At 51.5% G+C, this 20,423-nt stretch overlaps 2 protein-coding genes across 3 annotated transcripts; both read left to right on the top strand.

The window, feature by feature from the left end:
- The first annotated feature begins 1,111 nt into the window (after nucleotides 1–1,111).
- On the top strand, nucleotides 1,112–12,002 carry LOC122366426 (sprouty-related, EVH1 domain-containing protein 1-like). Its single transcript, XM_043338670.1, has 4 exons — nucleotides 1,112–1,340; nucleotides 5,057–5,096; nucleotides 5,370–5,521; nucleotides 11,993–12,002. The coding sequence occupies exons 1-4, from the start codon at nucleotides 1,234–1,236 to the stop codon at nucleotides 12,000–12,002; spliced, it is 309 nt and encodes a 102-aa protein (XP_043194605.1). The 5' UTR covers nucleotides 1,112–1,233.
- Nucleotides 5,330–18,247, top strand: LOC122366435 (sprouty-related, EVH1 domain-containing protein 1-like). Of its 2 annotated transcripts, none has more exons than XM_043338681.1 (4): nucleotides 5,330–5,521; nucleotides 11,993–12,161; nucleotides 15,667–15,821; nucleotides 16,659–18,247. In XM_043338681.1, the coding sequence occupies exons 2-4, from the start codon at nucleotides 12,041–12,043 to the stop codon at nucleotides 17,394–17,396; spliced, it is 1,014 nt and encodes a 337-aa protein (XP_043194616.1). In that variant the 5' UTR covers nucleotides 5,330–5,521; nucleotides 11,993–12,040; the 3' UTR covers nucleotides 17,397–18,247. The 2 variants fall into 2 exon arrangements, with proteins under 2 accessions (XP_043194616.1, XP_043194617.1); XM_043338682.1 differs by having other exon boundaries at nucleotides 5,354–5,521; nucleotides 15,796–15,821.
- Nucleotides 18,248–20,423: the final 2,176 nt, after the last annotated feature.

Below are 20,423 nucleotides of genomic sequence, written 5' to 3'. Positions count from 1 at the left end.
TTTGGTTTGCTGACGCAGGACCTTATAAATGACTGGTGTTTCTAACTACCGTCACTACCTACATGGCCCGAGAGCCGAGTTGGATTTGCGCCATAAAAGCGTCCTTTCTTCCTTGACGTGTTGCGGTCGGACCGCCGCAAAGGCACGGAAAGAGCGGACTTGAAAATCCGACGTCAGGTCAAGGTCGTGACCTCGATGAAAAACGTCATACCTGCATCGGTCTATATTGTTGATCAAACACCGTGAATGTGTTGTCAAGGCTGTATGACTGACCTGGTGATCTGATGTCAGGTGATCATTGTCTATTTTTTTTTTCGCGTGCGCGAAAATCTTTTTTGTAATGTATGTCAGAAACTGAGGAAAGAGAGCGTAAATCGCCTTCCATCGCCACGGTGCAGGATGCCACAAAATTGAGGGACAATGGTGGTCGCACGCTGCATTTTGGGCTGGTTTGTCCGACATTATATTTCTAGTATCCTGTGTCCATCTCGGAAGGCATTTTCTATCAACCCTGGCGGAGAAACGATGCGTAGGAACGTTGCAGGGCTGTGCGGTTTTCGAGCAATCTCATCAAATTATCGAACACAAGGATCTCTGAAATTGCTCGGTGGCGGCGGCGGTGATAGCAGCGCGTAAACTGGTCACTTGGTTTGGTCAGCGGTGTTATCCCCAGCTCTCTTCTCCGTCTTTGTAGTGTTATCCGTACATGTCATCCCTGTTGTGTTATCCTCGCCGCGGTGTTATCCCGCTCTCCCGTCTCTAGCGGCGTATTCCTCGGCTGTACGGACCCGATTCCCACTCGGCCGGCCCCGGTATGCGCGGTGGGGGCGGCGCCGCGCGGGTCAGCGCTGGGCCGGAGAGTCTGGTCCGTCACGGGCTCTGTGACCCGTCCGACCCACGGCCCCCTGTCTCGGCCCGTCGGTCTCCCGGTCCGACCGGCCGCCATACCGGCGGGCGGCCGGTGCGCGTCGTCCGCCACCTGGCCGCCGTCATGAATGGGCGGCGGTGCTGGCGGCAGCGGCGGCGGCGGCGGCGGCGCGCCGCCGGTCGATACTCGGCCGGCCGGCCGCCCGCTCGGCCGGCCCCCCGCGCGGAAACAGTCGGCCCGGAAGCGGCGCGGCGGCCGGCACGGGCGGCGCCGCTGCCGCCGCCGCCGCCGCTGCCGCCGCTGGCTCGTTGGTGTGTGTGCGTGAGGTGTGCGGGCGTGGTGCGCCATGGTGCGCACCACGCGCCATGGCCCACAGTGCTGACACCATGCTGGACATCAGTGACAAAGTGCGGCGCCATCTGCGACACTTGTCCAGCTCCAGCTCGACATCCAGTGGCTGCAGCCATGCCAAGTAGGTAGACCGACGGGAGTCTCAGTTCTCACTGTTTTAGCGACCTCGGTAGATCAGAGAGGAACCTGCTCTGCCGCTCTGGAACCGATTCACAGCTGGCATTGGTCATCCCGTCTGTGAAGTTGCGCTTTGTGAGATTGTTTGAGCTTTGTAAGCCGCGAAGTGTCGCCTTCAGTCGAAGCCGATACGGCTTACTTGTAATATTCTCCAGTTCAGTATGCCCCATATCCACCCTACCCTATCTCGCCGCAGTAGGGTCTACTCTACACTAAGGAATCGCTGATGATAGTCTTTCTTCGGACTAGTCCTTTATCCCTTGCTTTTGGTTCCACTGCGACCGCTATCTTGTACACTTCAAACCGCACCTGACTGTCTGAGCCTTTAGCCAATGAAACGTCATTGACTGAGGGGGAGGGGGGGGGGCGTATAGCAGTTACAGCACCATCCTCAAATCTACAAAACCAAGCCATAAGCATCGCAGCGAGTCAATTAGAAAGGTCTCATCCAGACGCAGTTGAAATTTTTAGGTCACATGACTGATTAAGGTCAAAACAAAGGTCAAATAGGGCCTCTCCGCATTTTGGGCTCTAGCGATTGCAGTGTCAATGATGTTGAGCCCAATTTTTGTGTTAGATAATGACGAAGCGCTGAAAGTTGAAACAGCTATGCATAAGTGCTGAAGTTATACCCGTGCTTAAGGTCAAGGTCAGGTAAAGAAGGGTCAGTGATTTTGAAAGCTTCATAAATAAATGATATGCCACACATGTACCAGTTTTGACCACGGAGTCATCAGCAAATGTGACTACTAGATGAAGACATCATTGTCCTCTGGAATTGTCCTTTAGATGCAGATAAGCTCAGGATGCCAATGGAAGCCAGACTCAGTTCCTCACTCGGTCTTCTGTCATGTCAATGTTAGGCAGAGCTTGTATGTCAGCGCTAACTGCTCTGTGTTCCTTGTGATGCTGTCTTTTCCTTTTCATGGGTGAAGGCTGCTCTCAGTCTCAGCGTAACTAAAGCAGCTGTCTCAGTCATGCGGCTCATCAGATGGAACTGGCTGATCGGTTGCCATCCAATGCGGCAAAGCTGAACAGTGAACATGCGTTTATGCAAAGCTTCTCGTCGCCGATGATCAGAGTGAGCAAGAAGAACGTAGCCTCACTCTCACACGGACACAGACTTTGCTGATACGGGCTATTGAAACATACTTTGCTAACGCTTGAATCTACTGATGTCTCATTGACGACTTATTTCGATGAGCGGCTCAACAACAAAACAGATTGTTTGCACAAAACCAAAATCATTTTGCTATTTAGGTGCTCAATCAATATTCAGATTTCAGACCTTGTCGAGCGTCCTCCCCTGACATTCACATTTCCCCGACTAGTGGATATCTGAATTGGATATCGGTCGGCCGTGTGCCTTGTCTAAATGGTGCGGGGGCGGGGGCGGCGCTGGGGCGGGGGCGGTATTCTGGGCGGCGCTCCGGCGGCCCGTGTGCCGCCCGGCCGGCCTCATAAGCCGCCGTAATTCGGAAATTGGCTGGGCTATTTCAATCTTGCCGCGGCAGAATTTCCGCCATGGCGGCCGCCCCATTGGCCGCTCTCCGACGGTGGGCGTGGCCGGCGGAAACCCTGACGTGACGGTGTGGGACGTGACGCTGTGACGTAAGAGACGTGACGGTGTGACGGCACGGCGATGTCCGTTACCACAGTGATGCAAATGGGGTTCACGAGTGGCCATAAATACCCAAAAGTCAGGTTTACCAAATTGAGTTAATTGCGATATGGCCGAGTAGACAATGTTTGGGGCATCTGAAATCACATGGTTTTCATGTTTTTGTCAAAACCTGCCTCGTGTATAATCGTCAGAAGTTGTGACATTTTCTAGGTCGTAAAATGACGGTCAGACACTCGCAAGTTCAAACGCCGCTGGTTTGCGTTCATTTCGTACAAATTGAAAAAATTATGCATGAGAATGATCCCCAAAGCCTTCTGCTTCTAATGCCGGGTCACAAAAAGCCGTATCTCATTCGCTTTGGCGGTAATCTGACTATTTATCATCATGTTGCAATCGCAGTTTTTTACTAAGAAAAAAAATGCTTTCGTTTCACCTACAGCACTTAACACAGTGTGTGCCCGTTAGTCCACCATAACATAGCCTTCCCTAATCATTTCTGAGTCGCATCGTTAAAGAATTAAGGCGCTAGCACAGGGCTGACCGGCGCTACAGAGGTTTTTGTCCGGGCGGTCGGGTGCCGCAGTGGGCGCGCAGTGGGCGAGTGGGTGCCGCCGCGGGCGTCCGGGCGGCGCGGCCGCCCGGGCCGCCCGCTGCGCCGCGGCACCCGACTGTACCGGACGAAAACTTCTGTAGCGCCGGTCAGCCCTGTGCTAGCGCCTTAATTCTTTCACGATGCGACTCAGAAATGATTAGGGAATGCTATGATATGGTGCACTAACGGGCACACATTGTGTGAAGTGCTGTAGGTGAATTGAAAGCAAATATTTTGTTAAAAAACTGCGGTTGCAACATGATTACAAATAGTTAGCTCACCGTCAAAAAAAAAATAGATACGGCTTTTTATCACGTGGCATTAGAAGCAGCAGGTTTCGGGGATCATTTTCATGTATAATTTTTGCAGTTTGTATGACATGCACGCACGCTAGCGGCACTTGAATTTCAAGTACCTGACAGTCATTTTTACGACATCGAAAATGTCTCGACTTCTGACAATCCTACACGAGGCCGGTTTTGACAAAAAACTTAAAATCATACTTTTTCAGACACCCAAACATTTGCCTGACTGACCATATTACGATTTATTCGATTAAGTGAACTTGAATTTTGGGCCTTTTTCGTATTTATGGCCACTCGTGAACCCCATTTGCATCACTGTGGTTACGGGGCCTCAGCACGAGACGGGAGGGACAGTGGTGCTTGCTTTCGTTGTGCTCTTACGCGCCAACCAGAGCGGCTTCACGTCTGCCTCCGCTGGTGTCGGGGCTCGTCTCCCACAGTTAGCAGGATCCTTTCGATGATAGAAGTAGTCTGTGATCGATCGTTCTTGTGCGCTTCTGCTGCTACTGTGAAACTTCGACCGTGGATCGACCCAAGGTAATTTATAGGTGTGGCGGCCGATGTGTGAATGGACTAAACGTGACCGTAGAGCCTAGAGGTGTTCTTCGGAACCAGGGACTCGCCTGTCCCAACCTCATTCATCTGACCTACGAGACTCTCGATCACTGAAGGCCGCAACAAGCGTCTTTGATGATCTTGGCGTTTTTTATAATTAAGATTTCTCACTCTTGACCGCTGTGTGGACACCTGCGTTCTCTGCTGTGTGGTTTGTTTGTTGTGTCGTCTGGGGCGTCTTTGGGTTGTGTGATGGAAGCAGGGCGCGCTGTGCTCGCTGGTGCCCCAGCACCCTGCAATCGGTACCCTAGAGCACTCTATGCCCGCTGGGAACTGACGTTTCCCCCTCCTCGTTCGGTTTCAGCGGCGGCAGCTTGGTACTAGTCCAGGCCCAGGTGATGATGGAACTCGTTCAGACCCAGGGTGACTGACGTTTCCCCTCCTCGTTCGGTTTCAGCGGCGGCAGCTTGGTACTTTCAGACCCAGGGTGACTGACGTGCCCCCTCCCCGTTCGGTTTCAGCGGCGGCAGCTTGGTACTCGTTCAGGTCCAGGGTGACTGACGTTTCCCCTCGTTCGGTTTCAGCGGCGGCAGCTTGGTACTAGTTCAGGCCCAGGTGATGATGGTCCTAGTTCAGGCCCAGGGTGACTGACGTTTCCCCTCCTCGTTCGGTTTCAGCGGCGGCAGCTTGGTACTAGTTCAGGCCCAGGTGATGATGGTACTCGTTCAGGCCCAGGGTGACTGATATACCCCCTCCCCGTTTGGTTTCAGCGGCGGCAGCTTGGTACTAGTTCAGGCCCAGGTGATGATGGTACTCGTTCAGACCCAGGTTGACTGACGTGTCCCCTCGTTCTGTTTCAGGCGGCAGCTTGGTACTAGTTCAGGCCCAGGTGTGATGCGGGACGACAGTATGGGCGGCTGGCTGCCCATGGGCGGCTGGGGACTCTCCAAGGTCTCCGTCCGAAAGCGACACCCTCGCTATGAACACGTCAATGCCGATCACCCAAGACCGAGTACATCATCTTCGGCAAGCGCATCAACGACGGGGTGGTGAGTACAGAACGGCGCGGGCCGGTCCACGCGTGTAGTACTGGCTGGTTACACCTAAACCATACCTGTGATGTGCATGCAAACCCTGCAAATAATTATCTTCGTTTTTTCACGATGCCTTCTTGACGACTCAAGAACATATGGTGAACGTACGATTTGGGCTTGCCGATTCGTGAAAAAAAACTGAAAACTTAAGAATTTGATATTCAAATTTCAAACGCATTAATATGTATTGATATTTTGATATTTAATATCAATACGCTTTTAAAAAGCGCAAACTAAGTCGGCAATAAGTAGGCACGAATTGTGCTCAGGCACAATATGCCCATTAACCCCGCTCTCCTCATTTTGTTCATCACACTTGAAATTACATGAAACATGGCTCGTCGTTGGACAGTACTCACAGTGGACACTGGACACCCATTGGGCGCATTGGGCGACGCATTTTGATGTATCACAGTAAAGGGTGCTACTGACTTGCTTGCGCACAGAGACCGCTGCTTCGTCTTCAGAACGGATGAGCCAATTGCGCTAAAAAGTGCTACGCTTTTAGGAGCGGCGTATGACTTGCACATTGAGGCCGATGAGTGACTTGGGTCGATGAGTGACTTGCACAATTCACATTGCACAAGCAGTTAGAGTTAAAGTCAGACTTTGCACGTGCTCGCTCACAATGGTGCTTATTTTGATAGGATGCTCCTTATGAAAACGCTGTCGATGTGATATTTGTCAGGCAAACTTGGCCCGTTTTTTTTTTTTTGCATCATTTTCTGTATCTTAGTACGACAGAGTGCTTATCTGGAAAGCGATTTGTTGTGTATGCTGTGATTCGTACGTAGCGGACCCATTACCAAGGGTGTCCAGATGCATCCTATGGAACCCACACTGGCCACAGTCATTTTTTTTTTATTCAAACTAGCTGATCTATATATAACATGAATATTGAAAATCGAAACTATTGTACTCATACAACAGATGTAATCTCTGTTTGCTCTCCAGAGGCGCGATTGAGTCTTATATTGCACAGGAACTGTACGAGGTACTGACTTACCAGCAAGTAATGATGGACGGTTTCGGCGTTACTTCCAAGTTCCACCTGACTTCTGTCATTAGTTACTGACGAGCGCGGGTACGTCTGCTGATCGGGGACGGGCGGATCAGGAGGGTGCACATATCGTAGCCGTACAGGTGCTGTGGTCACCCGCCACGTGCTCCCTGTGTGTCGGAAGGAGCGCCGCTGACCTTTGCCGACTGAAAGCGGCGGCGGGCGGATGACGCCGTGCTGGCAGAGACGGCCACTCCAGCCGGGGCGGAACGGAGAGCGGGGGTGCCGTGGCCACCGGGTCCACTGGGGAACCACCGAGACCGGTGCCGGGTGTTTGGGGTCGGGATATACGCAGCAGCGCTGGGGTGATGCACTGCGGGATGAGGCGGCCCGGTTGGGTAGTTAATTGGCTCTAAGCCCAGGTTGTCGCGCTGGTCAGCCTACGTTGAACAGTGTGGCTCCAAGGTAGTTCGAGGCGCTTAACGCTCTTGCCAAATCTGACTTTTCGTTGCCCGTGCTGAGCGAACAAACGAGCGAGTCTTTCTTTGGATGAGGGGAAATCTTCGCATGTGCGACCCAACCCAGCCCCGTGACGATTTCGTAACACTAGGACAACCGTTCTATCGATCGGTGGCCTGTTGCGTAAGATGACCCATCATTTCAATCATGAGTTCAATACGTGGCAGTGTGGCTAAATTCATTTTACGTTAGGGGGAGGATGTAGAAAAAAGGTCGAAAAAGATGTCGTTATTTCCATAAAACTTGACTTCTACCCTTTTTAACCCACGAGCCGCTGGGGGGGGGGGGGCATAAAGTTGCCCCCCTTTACGTTTTGTGAAAATCTCCGAAACCTGATAAGCTACGAACGTGAAACTTGGCATAGCTTCAAATGAATACCTAGGCAATGTTTGAGGAAAGTTTGGTGGTTGTAGCACCTAAGATGACGTCACAGTGACGTCATGACGTCACAGTGACGTCATTAAGTTTGTCGTTTTCCGATATGGACCGTTTCTCATAACGCTGAGCATGAAACTCAACTGTAAATGAACTAGACAGCACCTGCTGTCATCCTAAAACATCTAACTACACTTCCATCTAGTTTCTGACCAATAATCGACCCTTTATATTCGGTCCCATATATCTGATGTATCGTGAGGAATATGAGAGTCGCAAATCTATGATTTCACTTATGACGTCACTGTGACGTCATTTCAAATGGGATCGACACCAAATTTGGACACAACCTCGGCTAGGTATTCAGGAAGATGTGTACAAAGTTTCGCTTCTCTATCTCTTCGCGTTGCGACGATATCGTCGCAGAAGTAAAGGGGGGGCAACTATATGCCCCCCCCCCAGCGGCCGGCGGGTGGCGCGGAGGCCCAGCGGCCGCCGGGTTAAGCACTGTTTTTTTATTTATGTCACCAGAAAATGATGTAGGAACATAAAAATACTGATAAAACGTTGAAGACGTTCTGATATTCGGGATGTCAAATGAGGTTTATATTATGGTTTATATTATGGTTTATATTATGGAAGGGAAATGAGGTTCGGGTCATATATTTGAACATTTTGGTTATTCGAATGATTGTCTTAGCGTGTTGTGAGGGTTTGCGAGGTTTGTGTTGCCCTTGCTCCTAGACGTTTGGGTTCGAGGTTGTTATTATAAGTCGTGACTGCCGTGTGGATGTTTTTATTTACATTTTTAGGATGTCATTACACTTTTCACTATGGGTGAATTTCCCCGCAACATTACAATTTTGGACACACTGATACGTGGTTCGTATAGGTGACATGTGCCACTTGTCAAATCACAGAGGAAAAATTGTTCAGCTTACGTAACTACACAGTGACTGGACCGATCACACTCAAACTGGGTATACATTACATATAGCGGGAACCTATCGGGCGATGCTCTTCCATGTGTTTTGGTTGGGGTGCTACTGCACGTGCGTAGGTGCAGGGGCTGTTTCTGCTTCTCACGAACGGCTGGGTCGAACGCGCTAAGTTTAGTACACCGCTGATGACTGCCTAGAAGGGCAGCCTCATTTGTGCACGTCCAGAGTGCCGTTTCTACATCTCAAGAACGGTTAGACCAATTACTCTCAAATTCGGTAAATCGTATGGTACTAGCTAGAAGGGTGGGCCGCACATATCAGAATCTCACTCCGCACGTGCGCACGTACAGTTGTCGTTTTTGCAGTTTGGAACGGCTGGACCGATTGCGCTCAAAGTCAGCACGTCGTTAAGAACAGAGATATGAACCGAGCTGATCAGTTGCAGTCTCATTTTACACGTGCGTAAGCGCATGACTCGATATTGCGCTCGCTCTTTCGTTGTCCAAAAAGTGTCATGTTTGTTATTCCGACCGGTTTTTCGAACAGTTGAGGCAAGCAATTAGTTAGCAGGCGTTTATTAGTTTTTAATTAAAACATTTTCATTCACCCTCGCCCTGGTGGGGGGCTATTTTTTGCCCCTGTAACGTGGCGCCTTGCGCCCCCTCCAGACTTTTAGATATATCTCCAGAACCGCTGCGCCGATCGTCACCAAACTTTCAGTACCCTCCCGGGCATCAATTTTACACATTGTAGCTTGTAACTAATTTTTTTTCCAAAGGCTATGAAAGGTTGGCTGTAAATGACGTCAGAGTGAAGTAATGTTCTGCCGTTTTCGACCCCAAAAAAAGGTTTCGCGGTAAGAACTGTCAGGCCTATAGCTTTGAAGATACAGAAAAACGTGTAAGACATAAAAGGTATAAAATTAGCAGGGCTACATAACTGCTATCTCGGATTTTTTCACCCCCAAAAATCATTACAATCGCCAAAAAATTCAAACAAATTTTCGATTTTCGAAAAAAAAACGGAATATATGTGATAGCCCTTACCGACTTTTATTCACATACCACATTTCAGATTGATACCTCTTTTTGGCCAAGTTATAGCGAAAAAACTGTTCAAGATTGATGACGTAAAGCTTTCAAACTCAATTTTTAGCAATTCTAGACTTGGTAGCACAGAACAAAGGCCACCGTTAGACTCCCCGTGACGAGCTGTATCGAATCAATACCCATTTTATGCAAAAATATCAACTTTGAAATTTGACCTTTTTACCTTTTTTGACCTAACCACCAGGAAGTGACCTAAACCGTTCCTGGTGGTCTTATAACCAACACCATTGAGTTTGAAATGAAAAATTATGTGCCATAAAACATGCATCACACAGCCCTAGTAAAATTGGGTTCATGTGCTGACCCTTGGTGACCTGACCTGTGACCTGACCTGGTATTATCAATGACCTCTAATAGCAACATATGTACTAGGCAACTGACGTCCTATCGCTGATTTTCGATAAAATGCGTTTTACTCGATGTTATAGCGCATTCCATAGAAGACCCGTGACCGGCAAAACTTTTTATCTTTGACCTGACCTGTGACGTCATCGGTGACCCCGAGTTCAATTTAATTGGATTTAATTGGACAAATTTGATAGGGCTTTCGAACGCCGTTTGAATTTTGCGGATCCGTCCATTAGTTTCGGAGATACGAGGGAGAGGGGGCAAAAATAGCCCCCCCACCAGGTCGCGTTATACCTAAACGGACCCCACCAGGGCGCTGGTTAAGCATGCGATTGTCCTGAGTATTTCACGTTAAATATTTCCAGCCGGTGATTCAATGATGCATTATGATGCATGATGCAAATGTAAAAAGTTCCTTCGTGGTCTTTTAGTATACCGTAGGTCAAGATCATTGCTTGTTTCCTGAATCATCGCAGTAATAGCAATATGTACCTATATCAAAAATAAAATTGTTGCTGTCTTAGCGAACAATGTGTTTACGTTACATTAGAAGTAACATTGCACTCGCGCTCCTCTTTGCGACTCCCCATACATTTACTTTGTTGAAACTGGCTATAACTTATTTTCAGTATGATGGCCTTTTAGTCCAGAACCCGTGCTGAGTTGCTTAGTGCTCACACGCAAGGCTACTGGTTAGTGATAACCTTTGACCTTTTAGGTCGCCATTCGACATTGGCATTTAGTTATTGCATTTGATTATTTATATGTTTATCGGGATTCCCTATTCGGGAAGTTCGTTACAACTTCGAGTCTTGAGTTCTAATGTGCGCATACATTGCCACAACAATATTGCGCGAGACTGTCATGATGACGATAATAGCAACCGCCTCACCAGTTACAAGGCACGGACCTGGTTTTGGATTCGGAAAGGTTTTTTAAAACTTTTTCGTTTCAACGTTTTTTTTTTTGCCAGTCTAATGTATAGAAAATGCATCAATAAACACCTCCATTTATTCAGACGTTCTTGGTGCATTTGTGAGACTCGTCTCTGTCACGTTGGCTGCTGCCGAGCCTCGGTAGCTCGTCGGCTCGTCTCCATACCGGGCTGGCTGCCAGGGTCGCCGGCCCGGCACAGGTGGAGCCACCTACCGGGACGGCCGCCAGATGGCAGCCGACCCGTCACCCACCGGCTGAAAATCGATGGCCGCCGCCGCGCCTCCCTGCCCGGCTCCCGCCCGGCCGCCTACCTGGCTGTGTGTCCTGCCGTCCTACCTGTCCTCTGCCCGCCTGTCTACAGGTCTGCCGAGATAGCCAGGACATGCATGGGGTGGGGTCCGTTCAGTATAGGTCCTGGGGTTCGGTGCTGAGGCATCTACTGTACATGTCACGGGAAGAGGGGCACGGGGCAGAGCAGGAGAACAGGGTGGAGAGTGATGAGGTCCAAACGCTGGTGCAATGTTAGGGGAAAAATTGATTATGCTGGTATGTACCTCAATAACTACAAATCCCTGGCCCGGAATCGGCAGAAGACGAACTAGCCTGTTTTCTAGTCTGCTGGTTAATGGTTATTCCCTGACATATATGCTCTGGGCTTAATCATGTAACGCTAGTAGCGCGAAATGATTACCTTGCTGAACACATGCATGCTCCAGTAAAAAGCTTGTATAAAACATCATATTTACACTGATGCACAGGTTTGCTGTTACACGGTCATAGTTACCTACCCCGATTGATTGGCAGTGTTTTGCCAGGAAAATGGGCCTGATACGATCTTGTACATAAGCAATTATTTTTGCGGGTTTTCAGTGTGTAAATGCTGAAACACTTGCTGTACGGTGCCTCACATCTAGCACTAGGTGTTCGGTCGCCCCCAGTGCTGTGTAGTCTGACGTTAGCCATTCTAGTGGCATCGCTCTCCGAACGTGCGTGTTGCTTACCAGCGAAAGTCTTGCCCTGCTCCTCGCTTTATGCCAGTGTGGTCTGTAACATCAAGATTACTTTACTTGGTAACAGAGCTGTCAACTATCAGGATGTTCTCGTGTGTTCCTGTAGAGGTAAAATCACTCAGCCCCCTACCAGAACCGGTGGCCAGCCCTCCTGTTTTGACACCACCCTCGCCCCTGTGTGTCCACAGTCCGTACTAAACTGCACAATCAAGAAGGACTTTGTGTACCACAAGGTGATGCCGACATTCCACCACTGGAAGACTGGCGAGAAGAAATTCGGCCTCACCTTTCAGACGGCTGCCGACGCGCGAGCATTCGACCGCGGCGTGCGTCAGGCTGTGCAGGACCTCCTAGACGGTACGTCTGCTGTCAGTCAGTCCAACAGTCAGCCTGTCCATCCGTCAGTCTGTCTGTCCTTTTTGTTTGTCCGCCAGTTTGTCTCTCTGTCTGTGTGTGTTTGTCTGTCTGTCATTCGACCGCGGCGTGCGTCAGGCTGTGCAGGAGCTCCTAGACGGTACGTCTCCTGCCCTTCTGTCTGGCAGTCTGTCTATCTGTCTGTCTGACCGTCCTTCTTTCTGTATGTCCGTTCGCTCGTCCGTCCGTCTACCTTGTCTACCCTGTCTATCCGTCTTCTGGTCCGTCTGCCCGTCCGTCTACCCGTCCGTCCGTAATCGGTCTATCCACCCTTCGGTCCGCGATCCGTCTGCCTGTCCGTCTTCTCGTCCGTCCGTCTAACATTGTCTCTGTCCGTGTGCCCTTCTGTCCGTCCGTGAGTCGTCGACTCCCGACCCGTCTCCACGCCTGTCGTGGTCGGGCTCAGGGTGATCGAAGGGACAGGGTATTTATTATTTGTGTCTGCAGTTGCTGTCGGGTGATGATTGGACGGTTCGCGAGCATTACTCGATAATCTTGTCGTCACGGACGCTAAGAAATACCTGTATCCAGGTTTATATAAGTTTATACTGTGGCGTATTTGAGGTGACGGTTACCGTGCCACCCCGCTCCGTCTCGACTTGTTTTCGTTCGTTGCTGAGGCAGGTTATCGCGAGTGGGACATTGTCAGAGTAAATTTAGAAAAGAATAGGGACACTAATGCTGTGGTATCCACGGCTTGTGCTCCACATTCGAAACGTATTGAAATACGTTACCTAAATGCGCTACTTAGTCGTTCACATGGCTACAAAATTGTTCTACCATTTTAAATTACCATTATCTAGTATATGTATCAGGTCTCCACAGTGCTTCAAAACATTGAAAAAAAGAGTACGAGTCCTGAACCGTAGACACACTGCACGAGACGCCTACTTTCAACGCTATCTACGCATTCGGTGCCGTTCGGTCACCAAGCTTATGTATTGATGACACTAATCGGTGCATAGAACTGGTCGGCAATCAGCAGCATACAGTGGTGTCAGGCCAACTTATCAAAAATGTGGTCTTTTTCGCCGGTCTTGCAATGCTCCCCGCTGAGCTGAGGCGCATGTCGCGTCCCTGTCGGACATCGTAGTCTTGTCGCGGTCTATCTCTGGGTGTAGTGGGGCGGGTCAGAGCGGCCGGTCCCCTGACGTGTCGCGGCACACACCTGGGGGCGTCGGCCACCGGTGGAGGCGACTGGTCAGACGCGGGGGCGCCGGATACACCTGTGGGAACGGCCTGACACGCGCCGCAGCGCCGGCCGGTGGCCCGCGGGTGACTCACCCGGGTACCGACAGGGTCACAGGCGGCAGGAGATGTTAGCACATGGCGCGGTACCCTGGTCTGGGTGCCGCGCAGACACGGTGCCCAAAAAGGTCACTGTTGCTCGTGTTGGCTGGCCTTAGGTTAGGGACATTGGAGGTGGTGCCCCGTCAGTTGTTCAGCCGTTCGGCACTATGCTTTGCGAAGGGGAGGGCAGGACAAAACAAAAGCCACCGGGTGCTTTATCGTTTTCCAACGTTTTAAAGAAGCGGTTTTGACAGCCCCAGGGATCAGGTTGTTTAAAATGGATTCACCGGCGATTGGTGCGATTGCAAGTATTATCCATTAAACTCAAGGATGGGTTATTCTCGACTGACTGTTAATTGATCAGTCTCCACTCCATGGACATCAGATAGCAACAACTAATAGGAATTTCTGGAACCCATTGCTTTTGTATCCTCAGTATGTGTTTTGTGTTGGTAACCATACGCAGATATCTCGAAAACCATGTTTTGCTAACGTTTTTTGAATATTTCATCTAGGATCTGTTGATATTACGATGAAAAGAGTGTTGTGGATATCTGATGCTGCTGTGCTAGTTTAATTTAGTCATCCCAGCTCAGTTTCATTAGCGGCTCCAGGGGGCTTTGTAAAATCATATTGTTCGTGCTCGCGTTTGCTCTACGCCCACTCGCTGTTGCGGGAGAATGTCTAATGCGGCGCAGCAAGGCGCGGCGCAGGACATTGATGTTGGAACAGCGCAAAAAGTGAGGACATAAAACACTTGTGCTCTTAGATGCAAAACCCAGAAAGCTGTAATATTCGTCTCTCCTAAGTGGTTTGCGTCTGATTGCTTTTTACTTCTTCTGTTGTGTACACAACGTAACAGTTGTTCTTGTGGGAAGCAAGTAACTATTTACTAGGCAGTTCTCTGCACTCTGCATTTTCTTGTGGCTATGTCTGATAGTGTTGCGTACACTTCGTGCCTAAACTGCCTACTCTAACGCTGGTTTCTCTTCTCTCTTTCCTCTTGCCACCTGAACGTTGTATCAATCGGTAAGTTTCTTGGTTTTCTCATTAGCTGTAATCTCTCGCAGTACTGCAGTCTGTCTGTGTCGCTCTTTTCTGCTGTCCATCGCGTGCAATTTTCGCCATCACTCGTATCTGCTCTGCCCTTACACATGCTGTGCTGTGTTATAGTTGAACGATAGTGTGATACAGACATCTCGTCAGCTGTGTACTCGTATATGTGAATAATGAATGAAACAGTGGTCGGATACTTGTAAACCCTGAAAGCCTGCACCACTCCGCCCCCTCCAGTTATCAGTGGAACCTGCTGTGTTTACTCCTACCCTTGGTCCTACGCGAATCATTTCGAGACCCTTGTCCAAATGTCGAAAGGGTGTCTTTTTTGCATCAATCCATCCATCCATCCATCCATTCATGAGAATATAGTTATAAGAGAGAAGCTACCGCATTACGTCAGTGCCTCGATCAGCTCTGCAATACGCACAACGCCTTTGAGCTACTCCGCACTACCAATTTACGACTCCTGTAACCGGGGGGTCGTATGTAGGCCCCAGTCTGGGGTCCGGCGGCGCGCTGGCGTGGCCGGGCCGGCGGCGGCAGCCCGGTCGGACCGTGCAGCCGGACGGCCATCGACCGGCCGCCCCCGCGCGCTGCCCGCCGCCCACGGCCGAGCCAAGTGGCGCTGCCGGCACGGCGCTGCTGACGGCTGCCCCCCGCGACCCGACCCTCCAAACGCACCGATACACTGACTCGTCGAATCGCCGGGAAAATGGTTGATGCATATTGCACACGGCGGCGTTTTTTGTTTTCCGTTTCCAGCGTCCTGTGCGTGTCTTACATGCAGTGGCTCGCACTGTAGAACGAAATTGATGGCGATTTTCTGACTGTTACCTAATTCACACCCTTCACTCTCAGTGAAAACTGAACATTGTAAAACGATGTCAGGGCGCAGTCAGGATGACATTCTTCATCACTAGGCTGATATTGATTTGCGATGCAGGTGACCCATTTCCCTAGTTCCATCCCCACCATCCCGGTGCTCCCCCTCCAAGCTGTGACCGAGTGTGCTGTTTGTTGTGCGCTGTGTGTGTGTTGTGTGCTGTGTGTGCTGTTTCCCGTCCGTGTCCGCTGCTGACGGCCGCCCGGTCCGCCGCAGGTCTGTCCGACTCGGACTCGTCTCCGCTGTACGTCACTCCGCCACCGCCGCACGACCGACCGCCGCCGCCACCGCCGCCGCTGCACGGCCGACCCCCGCCGCCACCGCCTCCCTCGGTCACCCGGCCAGATCTCGGAGACAATGATGTGTTCATGGTGAGTCCGGGAGCTGGTTCAGAGGCCGTGGTAGCTCGCAGAGTCGCCGCCCCAGCGTCGGGCCCAGGTTCAAAGCCGTTCATTGATCGTTTCCCCCGCTCTGTGACATGCGCCTGAAGCGTCTCATCGCTTCAGCAGCGCCCAACGAACGATGATGACGAGGTCCTCGCAGTTCGGTTGCGCGTCATGTATTTGTACTGGCGTACCCAGCGCTGAACAGTCTGGCTGACTGTTGTCGTGTGATGCAACGGCCACGGCTGTGCGGCGGACCCATTCAGCGGGCGTGGGCGTTCTCCGTGACCCCGCGGCCGCCTGTCTGGGTGAGCCGGATACGGGCACGTGCTGCCACCTAAGGCCTCGCGCCCCAGCTGCAGTCGCCGCCTGCAGGTCGTCGGTAGAGCGGCGTCCTGTGGAATGTGTCCGGCGTCGGACAGATCAATGCGGCGTAATATAATGTGACTTTGGTAGAGGAATTGATGTTGGTGATTCAGTATGGGAGTAGTGTGCGTATCTTGGTAAAACACCTTGACAGTTTCAGTCAGTGTTTCCATACGACAACTGCGAAGTGTACTCTGAAGTCAGTACCTGTTTCGCCGTCAAGTCAGCGAATCAGTCAGTTTATACACGCCTGCCCCACTCCCGGCTCTTGCCACTGCAGTATCTGCCGTCTATTCATGAGTGCGTGTATTTGTCTGCAGCTGGTCGTGTGGCCTGTCTGCACGCTGTGCCCACCTCCTATGTTGTTGCGTTTGAGATGTCTTGAGCTGACCATACAACCACCCCTACTGTTCGCACCCCCGTTACCGTCCGCTCACCGTCGCTGTGGTGTGCCGGCAGACGCTGGAGTTGCCGGTGGACCGGTACGACAGCCGCTCCTCCTCCGACTCGTCCGTGTCGCGACAGACGGCCGCCTCGCCGCAGTCGGCGCTGCTCCACCGCATGGCGTTCGGCCCGACGGCGGCAGCGGCCGTGCCGGCGGCCGGCGGCGGCGGCGGCTCGGCGCCTCCCACCGGCCCGCTGTCGGACGAGAGCGCTGCCTCCGAGTACCCGTACGTGCAGTTCGCGCGCGACCGGCCCTCCAAGCACGAGTACAGCTACCCGGCCATGGAGGACCTGGTCAAGCAGAAGGAGCTGCTGAAGCGCAACGCCGAGACGATGCACCTGACGCAGCCGCCGCTGCCCAGCAAGAGCGGCAAGCGCCGGGTGGAGACTCGGCGGCCGCTGCCGCGCCGCTGTCGCCACTGCCAGGAGCCGTACGACGAGGAGTCGAACGGGCGCGGCCAGTGCGAGTACGCTCCGGACCCGGTGCGGAGCTGCCTGGAGGCGGTCACCTGTCTGCCGGCCGCCCAGTGCATGCTCTACCACTGCTGCGCCGACTCGGAGGGCGACTTTGGCAGCGGGCCGTGCGCGTGCGCGCCGCGCGAGGAGCGCTGCGCGCGCCGGTGGCTGGGCCTCACCCTGCTGTCGGCGCTGCTGCCCTGTCTGTGCTGCTACCCCCTGGTGGCCGGCTGCTACCGACTCTGCCGGCGCTGTCACGCCTGCGGCGGAAAGCACGGGCCCTCTACGCACCCGTAGTGAATACACACACACACACACAGACTGATTATGCGCACGGAAAGGAGAACCAGCCCACCGGCCGCCTGGCTACTGCCGGCGCGCGCTCCCGCAAGTCGGGCGCGCACATACATTCTATGTTTGAACAATGCGATATATGGATAGAGCGTATATGCCGAACCGAGTGCGGTTTCTTTGTCGAGTGTTGACGCCGACCGCCGCCGGGCCGCCGCCGCTGTCACCGATTTTTATAAGTCACGCGTGTGCTGCTCGTCATCCAAAGGGATCCCAATGTCTCTAGGGCTCAGGGGACATTGTGACGCTCTTTGGAAGCTGTCTGCATTTGGTTCTGTGTTTGACGGTGGACGCTGCGCGTGTATATGAATGTGATATATGGCGGGCGGCGGCGGCCGGCGGCGCGCGCGCGCGCATACACGCTCTCCGCACGACGCCAGTGTTATATTGCTGGGAAAGAGAGCGAACGTGAGCGAGAGCGAGAGAGAGCGAGCGAGCAAGACGAACGTGAGAGTGTCACTTGAGACACGGAGAGGCGAGGGCAGGCGCCCGTACCCGGCCCGTGCCCGATGGGCACGGCCGCACGGCTCGCGCGCTGTAGGCTCGGGCAAGCTTTACCTTGGGCTGCGGAGATTGTCGGGCCGTTTCCAGTGTGTGGGAATTTTTGCGGGCGCGTGCGCCTGGCCGGCCCCCGCAGTCGCCGCGCGGCGTGCGCCGTTTTTTAGTCGTGACATGTGTCGCCAGTGGAGTCGCGCCCGCGTGCGCACACACAACGTTGTAATGTAATCCTCATCTTTGTGAACTGGACTCATCGCTGCTGTCATTTGTTCCTAAATACATGCCGCTTAACACCCGCACCCAGTGTGATGCCTGCGCTCTGGGGAACGGTGGGAGGCTGTGGAGACTGCTGTGGGATCCGGGCCGGCCGTACAGTGGGCTCATAATATCCGTCATCTCGGAGGTGCGTCGTGGTGAAAGCGTATTCGCCAGAGTGCTGATATTTGTGGACTGCTTTAGATGCTGGAGTAGATACTAGCTTATCGGTTGTGCGATCGGACCGAGATGGCTGACGGAGGAAGGATCAGTTAAAAGATATCAAAGATACATAAGATTCTTACAGATAGACGGACAACAGACATTCAGCCAATCATCTGCCGACTGCCAGAGCAGCGTAATGGGCCCGGCCGAATATCTGACTGCCAGTAGCAGATTCACGGATATCAATCTGCTGCTAATATTAGAAGCTTTTATTGATTTAAAAATAATTTAATTAAGCTAGCAGAATAGAATTGAATTGAAACTTTTTTCGTTCAAAATTCCGATTGCCATAGAAACTTGAGTGAAACGTGCTAGCGATCGAGGCGTTGAACAGGCTTTCGATATCAGCTGAGTGACCGATGATTCGTCGCTAGTGCGCCGTGTCTGTAGTCTATTTTTAGATTACGGTGCAGAAAAAAATTGTGGGCGTTCCGTGCCGTCCGTGCCGAGCATTTCTCGGATAATAAGTAAAGAAAAGTGAGTCAAGTGGATCAGTGTTTGCAAACACATACTTTTTTGTGAGTTGTAAAATGCGGCTTCTTTGAATCTTACGTAAGTGTATGGTTTTCGATGGTTTTCGGCTATCTATAAATAGTTTCAGCGTTTCCGTGCCTAGGTTATCCCAATCCCGCCTCGCCTCAATCGTAAGTAGTTACATGATTTTTCCAACAGTATTGCTGAAATGAAATACGTTTGAATGTGCTTGAATTATCTCTCAACTGACTGTGGTCTGTGACTTCAAATAGGCAGAAAATCTTCCTGGGCTAATCATGGTATGAAATGCTACCTAGTACCTGCAGTCTCAAAATTTGTTTGTATCAATCGTACAGCTAGGATCATAATTTGCTCAGAAATGGAAAAATGCCCATAGAAAATCATCACAAACACTGAACTTGCAAAAAACAAAAATAATATTACTATGTGATGCGCACTTCCCAACTCCCAAGTAGGTGTGTTCGCTATGCCCAGCTTTCCAGAGCGCTGTTCGGCAGCCAGCTATTTTGTGTGCAGGGTAGGTATGATGCATTCCGTGAGCCGACATCACGGGCGATGACGTCAGCTCGCGATGACGACGATGACGGTCCAACGAACCCCCCTTACACGTTCGCGGCTGGAAAAACACCAATACAGGCGAGGGCTAATAAAAATATTCATGCATTGCTGTAATCTTTATGTTTCATTTCAGGAAGTGGAGTATCAACTCAACTACAAGTCAGTAGGCGGAACTATGGTCAAGCGTACCCATTTTCGGGAACGCATTTTCGTTCCCATATTTGGGAACGATAAACCCAAATATGGGAACGCCATGTAGGCATTATTTAAAACAAGAAAAAGAACCGTTAAATGACGTCCGAAAAATATAAAACGATTGTGAACCACCTGATATTTGTCTCAATATTGTTGGGAAAGAGTTTGATATTGTAAGGCCCATCGTGGTTTCAAATCGTTCCCCTATTTCTAAAGCAGTCCATCATCCGGGCCGCGAGCCCAAATTTGGGAACGCTCTCGTACACTGGCGCTGCAAGCGTTCCTTATTATGGGAACGGCGTACCCATAATTGGGAACGATTTCACCGACGCCTTTCAGGGGCTCTTTTCATTAACAAGCATCACGTCCAACGCCGCAAATTATTGTTAACGCAACAATCATCAGATGACCTTTCCGGCAAGACCGTCGCATGTTTCGCCCGGTCTTCTGCGCTTTTATTCCCGTCGATCTCGCAGCGGGCACGCCCCCCTCTGCAGGATTACGTAATTCACAACGCTCAGCGATGTTCAACAAGGTCTTCCATACCTATATCCACCGTCCGCGCCGAGGGTGGAGACATGTCAAGCACCTGTCTGTTTATCACCGGTAGTTGACGAGCACAAGGAAGTATCCAAAAATGGGAACGCTGAATATGTTACACCCTCAAAACACCTAGTCCCAATGAAAATCTAGTTTTTTCCTTTCTTGATGAGTGTAAGTGGCAAAAGGCCTGGTAGGATGGGCACG

Source organism: Amphibalanus amphitrite, unplaced genomic scaffold, assembly GCF_019059575.1.
Source record: "Amphibalanus amphitrite isolate SeventyFive unplaced genomic scaffold, NRLGWU_Aamphi_draft 000805F_arrow, whole genome shotgun sequence".
NCBI lineage: Eukaryota > Metazoa > Arthropoda > Thecostraca > Balanomorpha > Balanidae > Amphibalanus > Amphibalanus amphitrite.
Note: the sequence above shows the minus strand (reverse complement) of the source record. Positions and strands in the feature narration are given on the sequence as shown.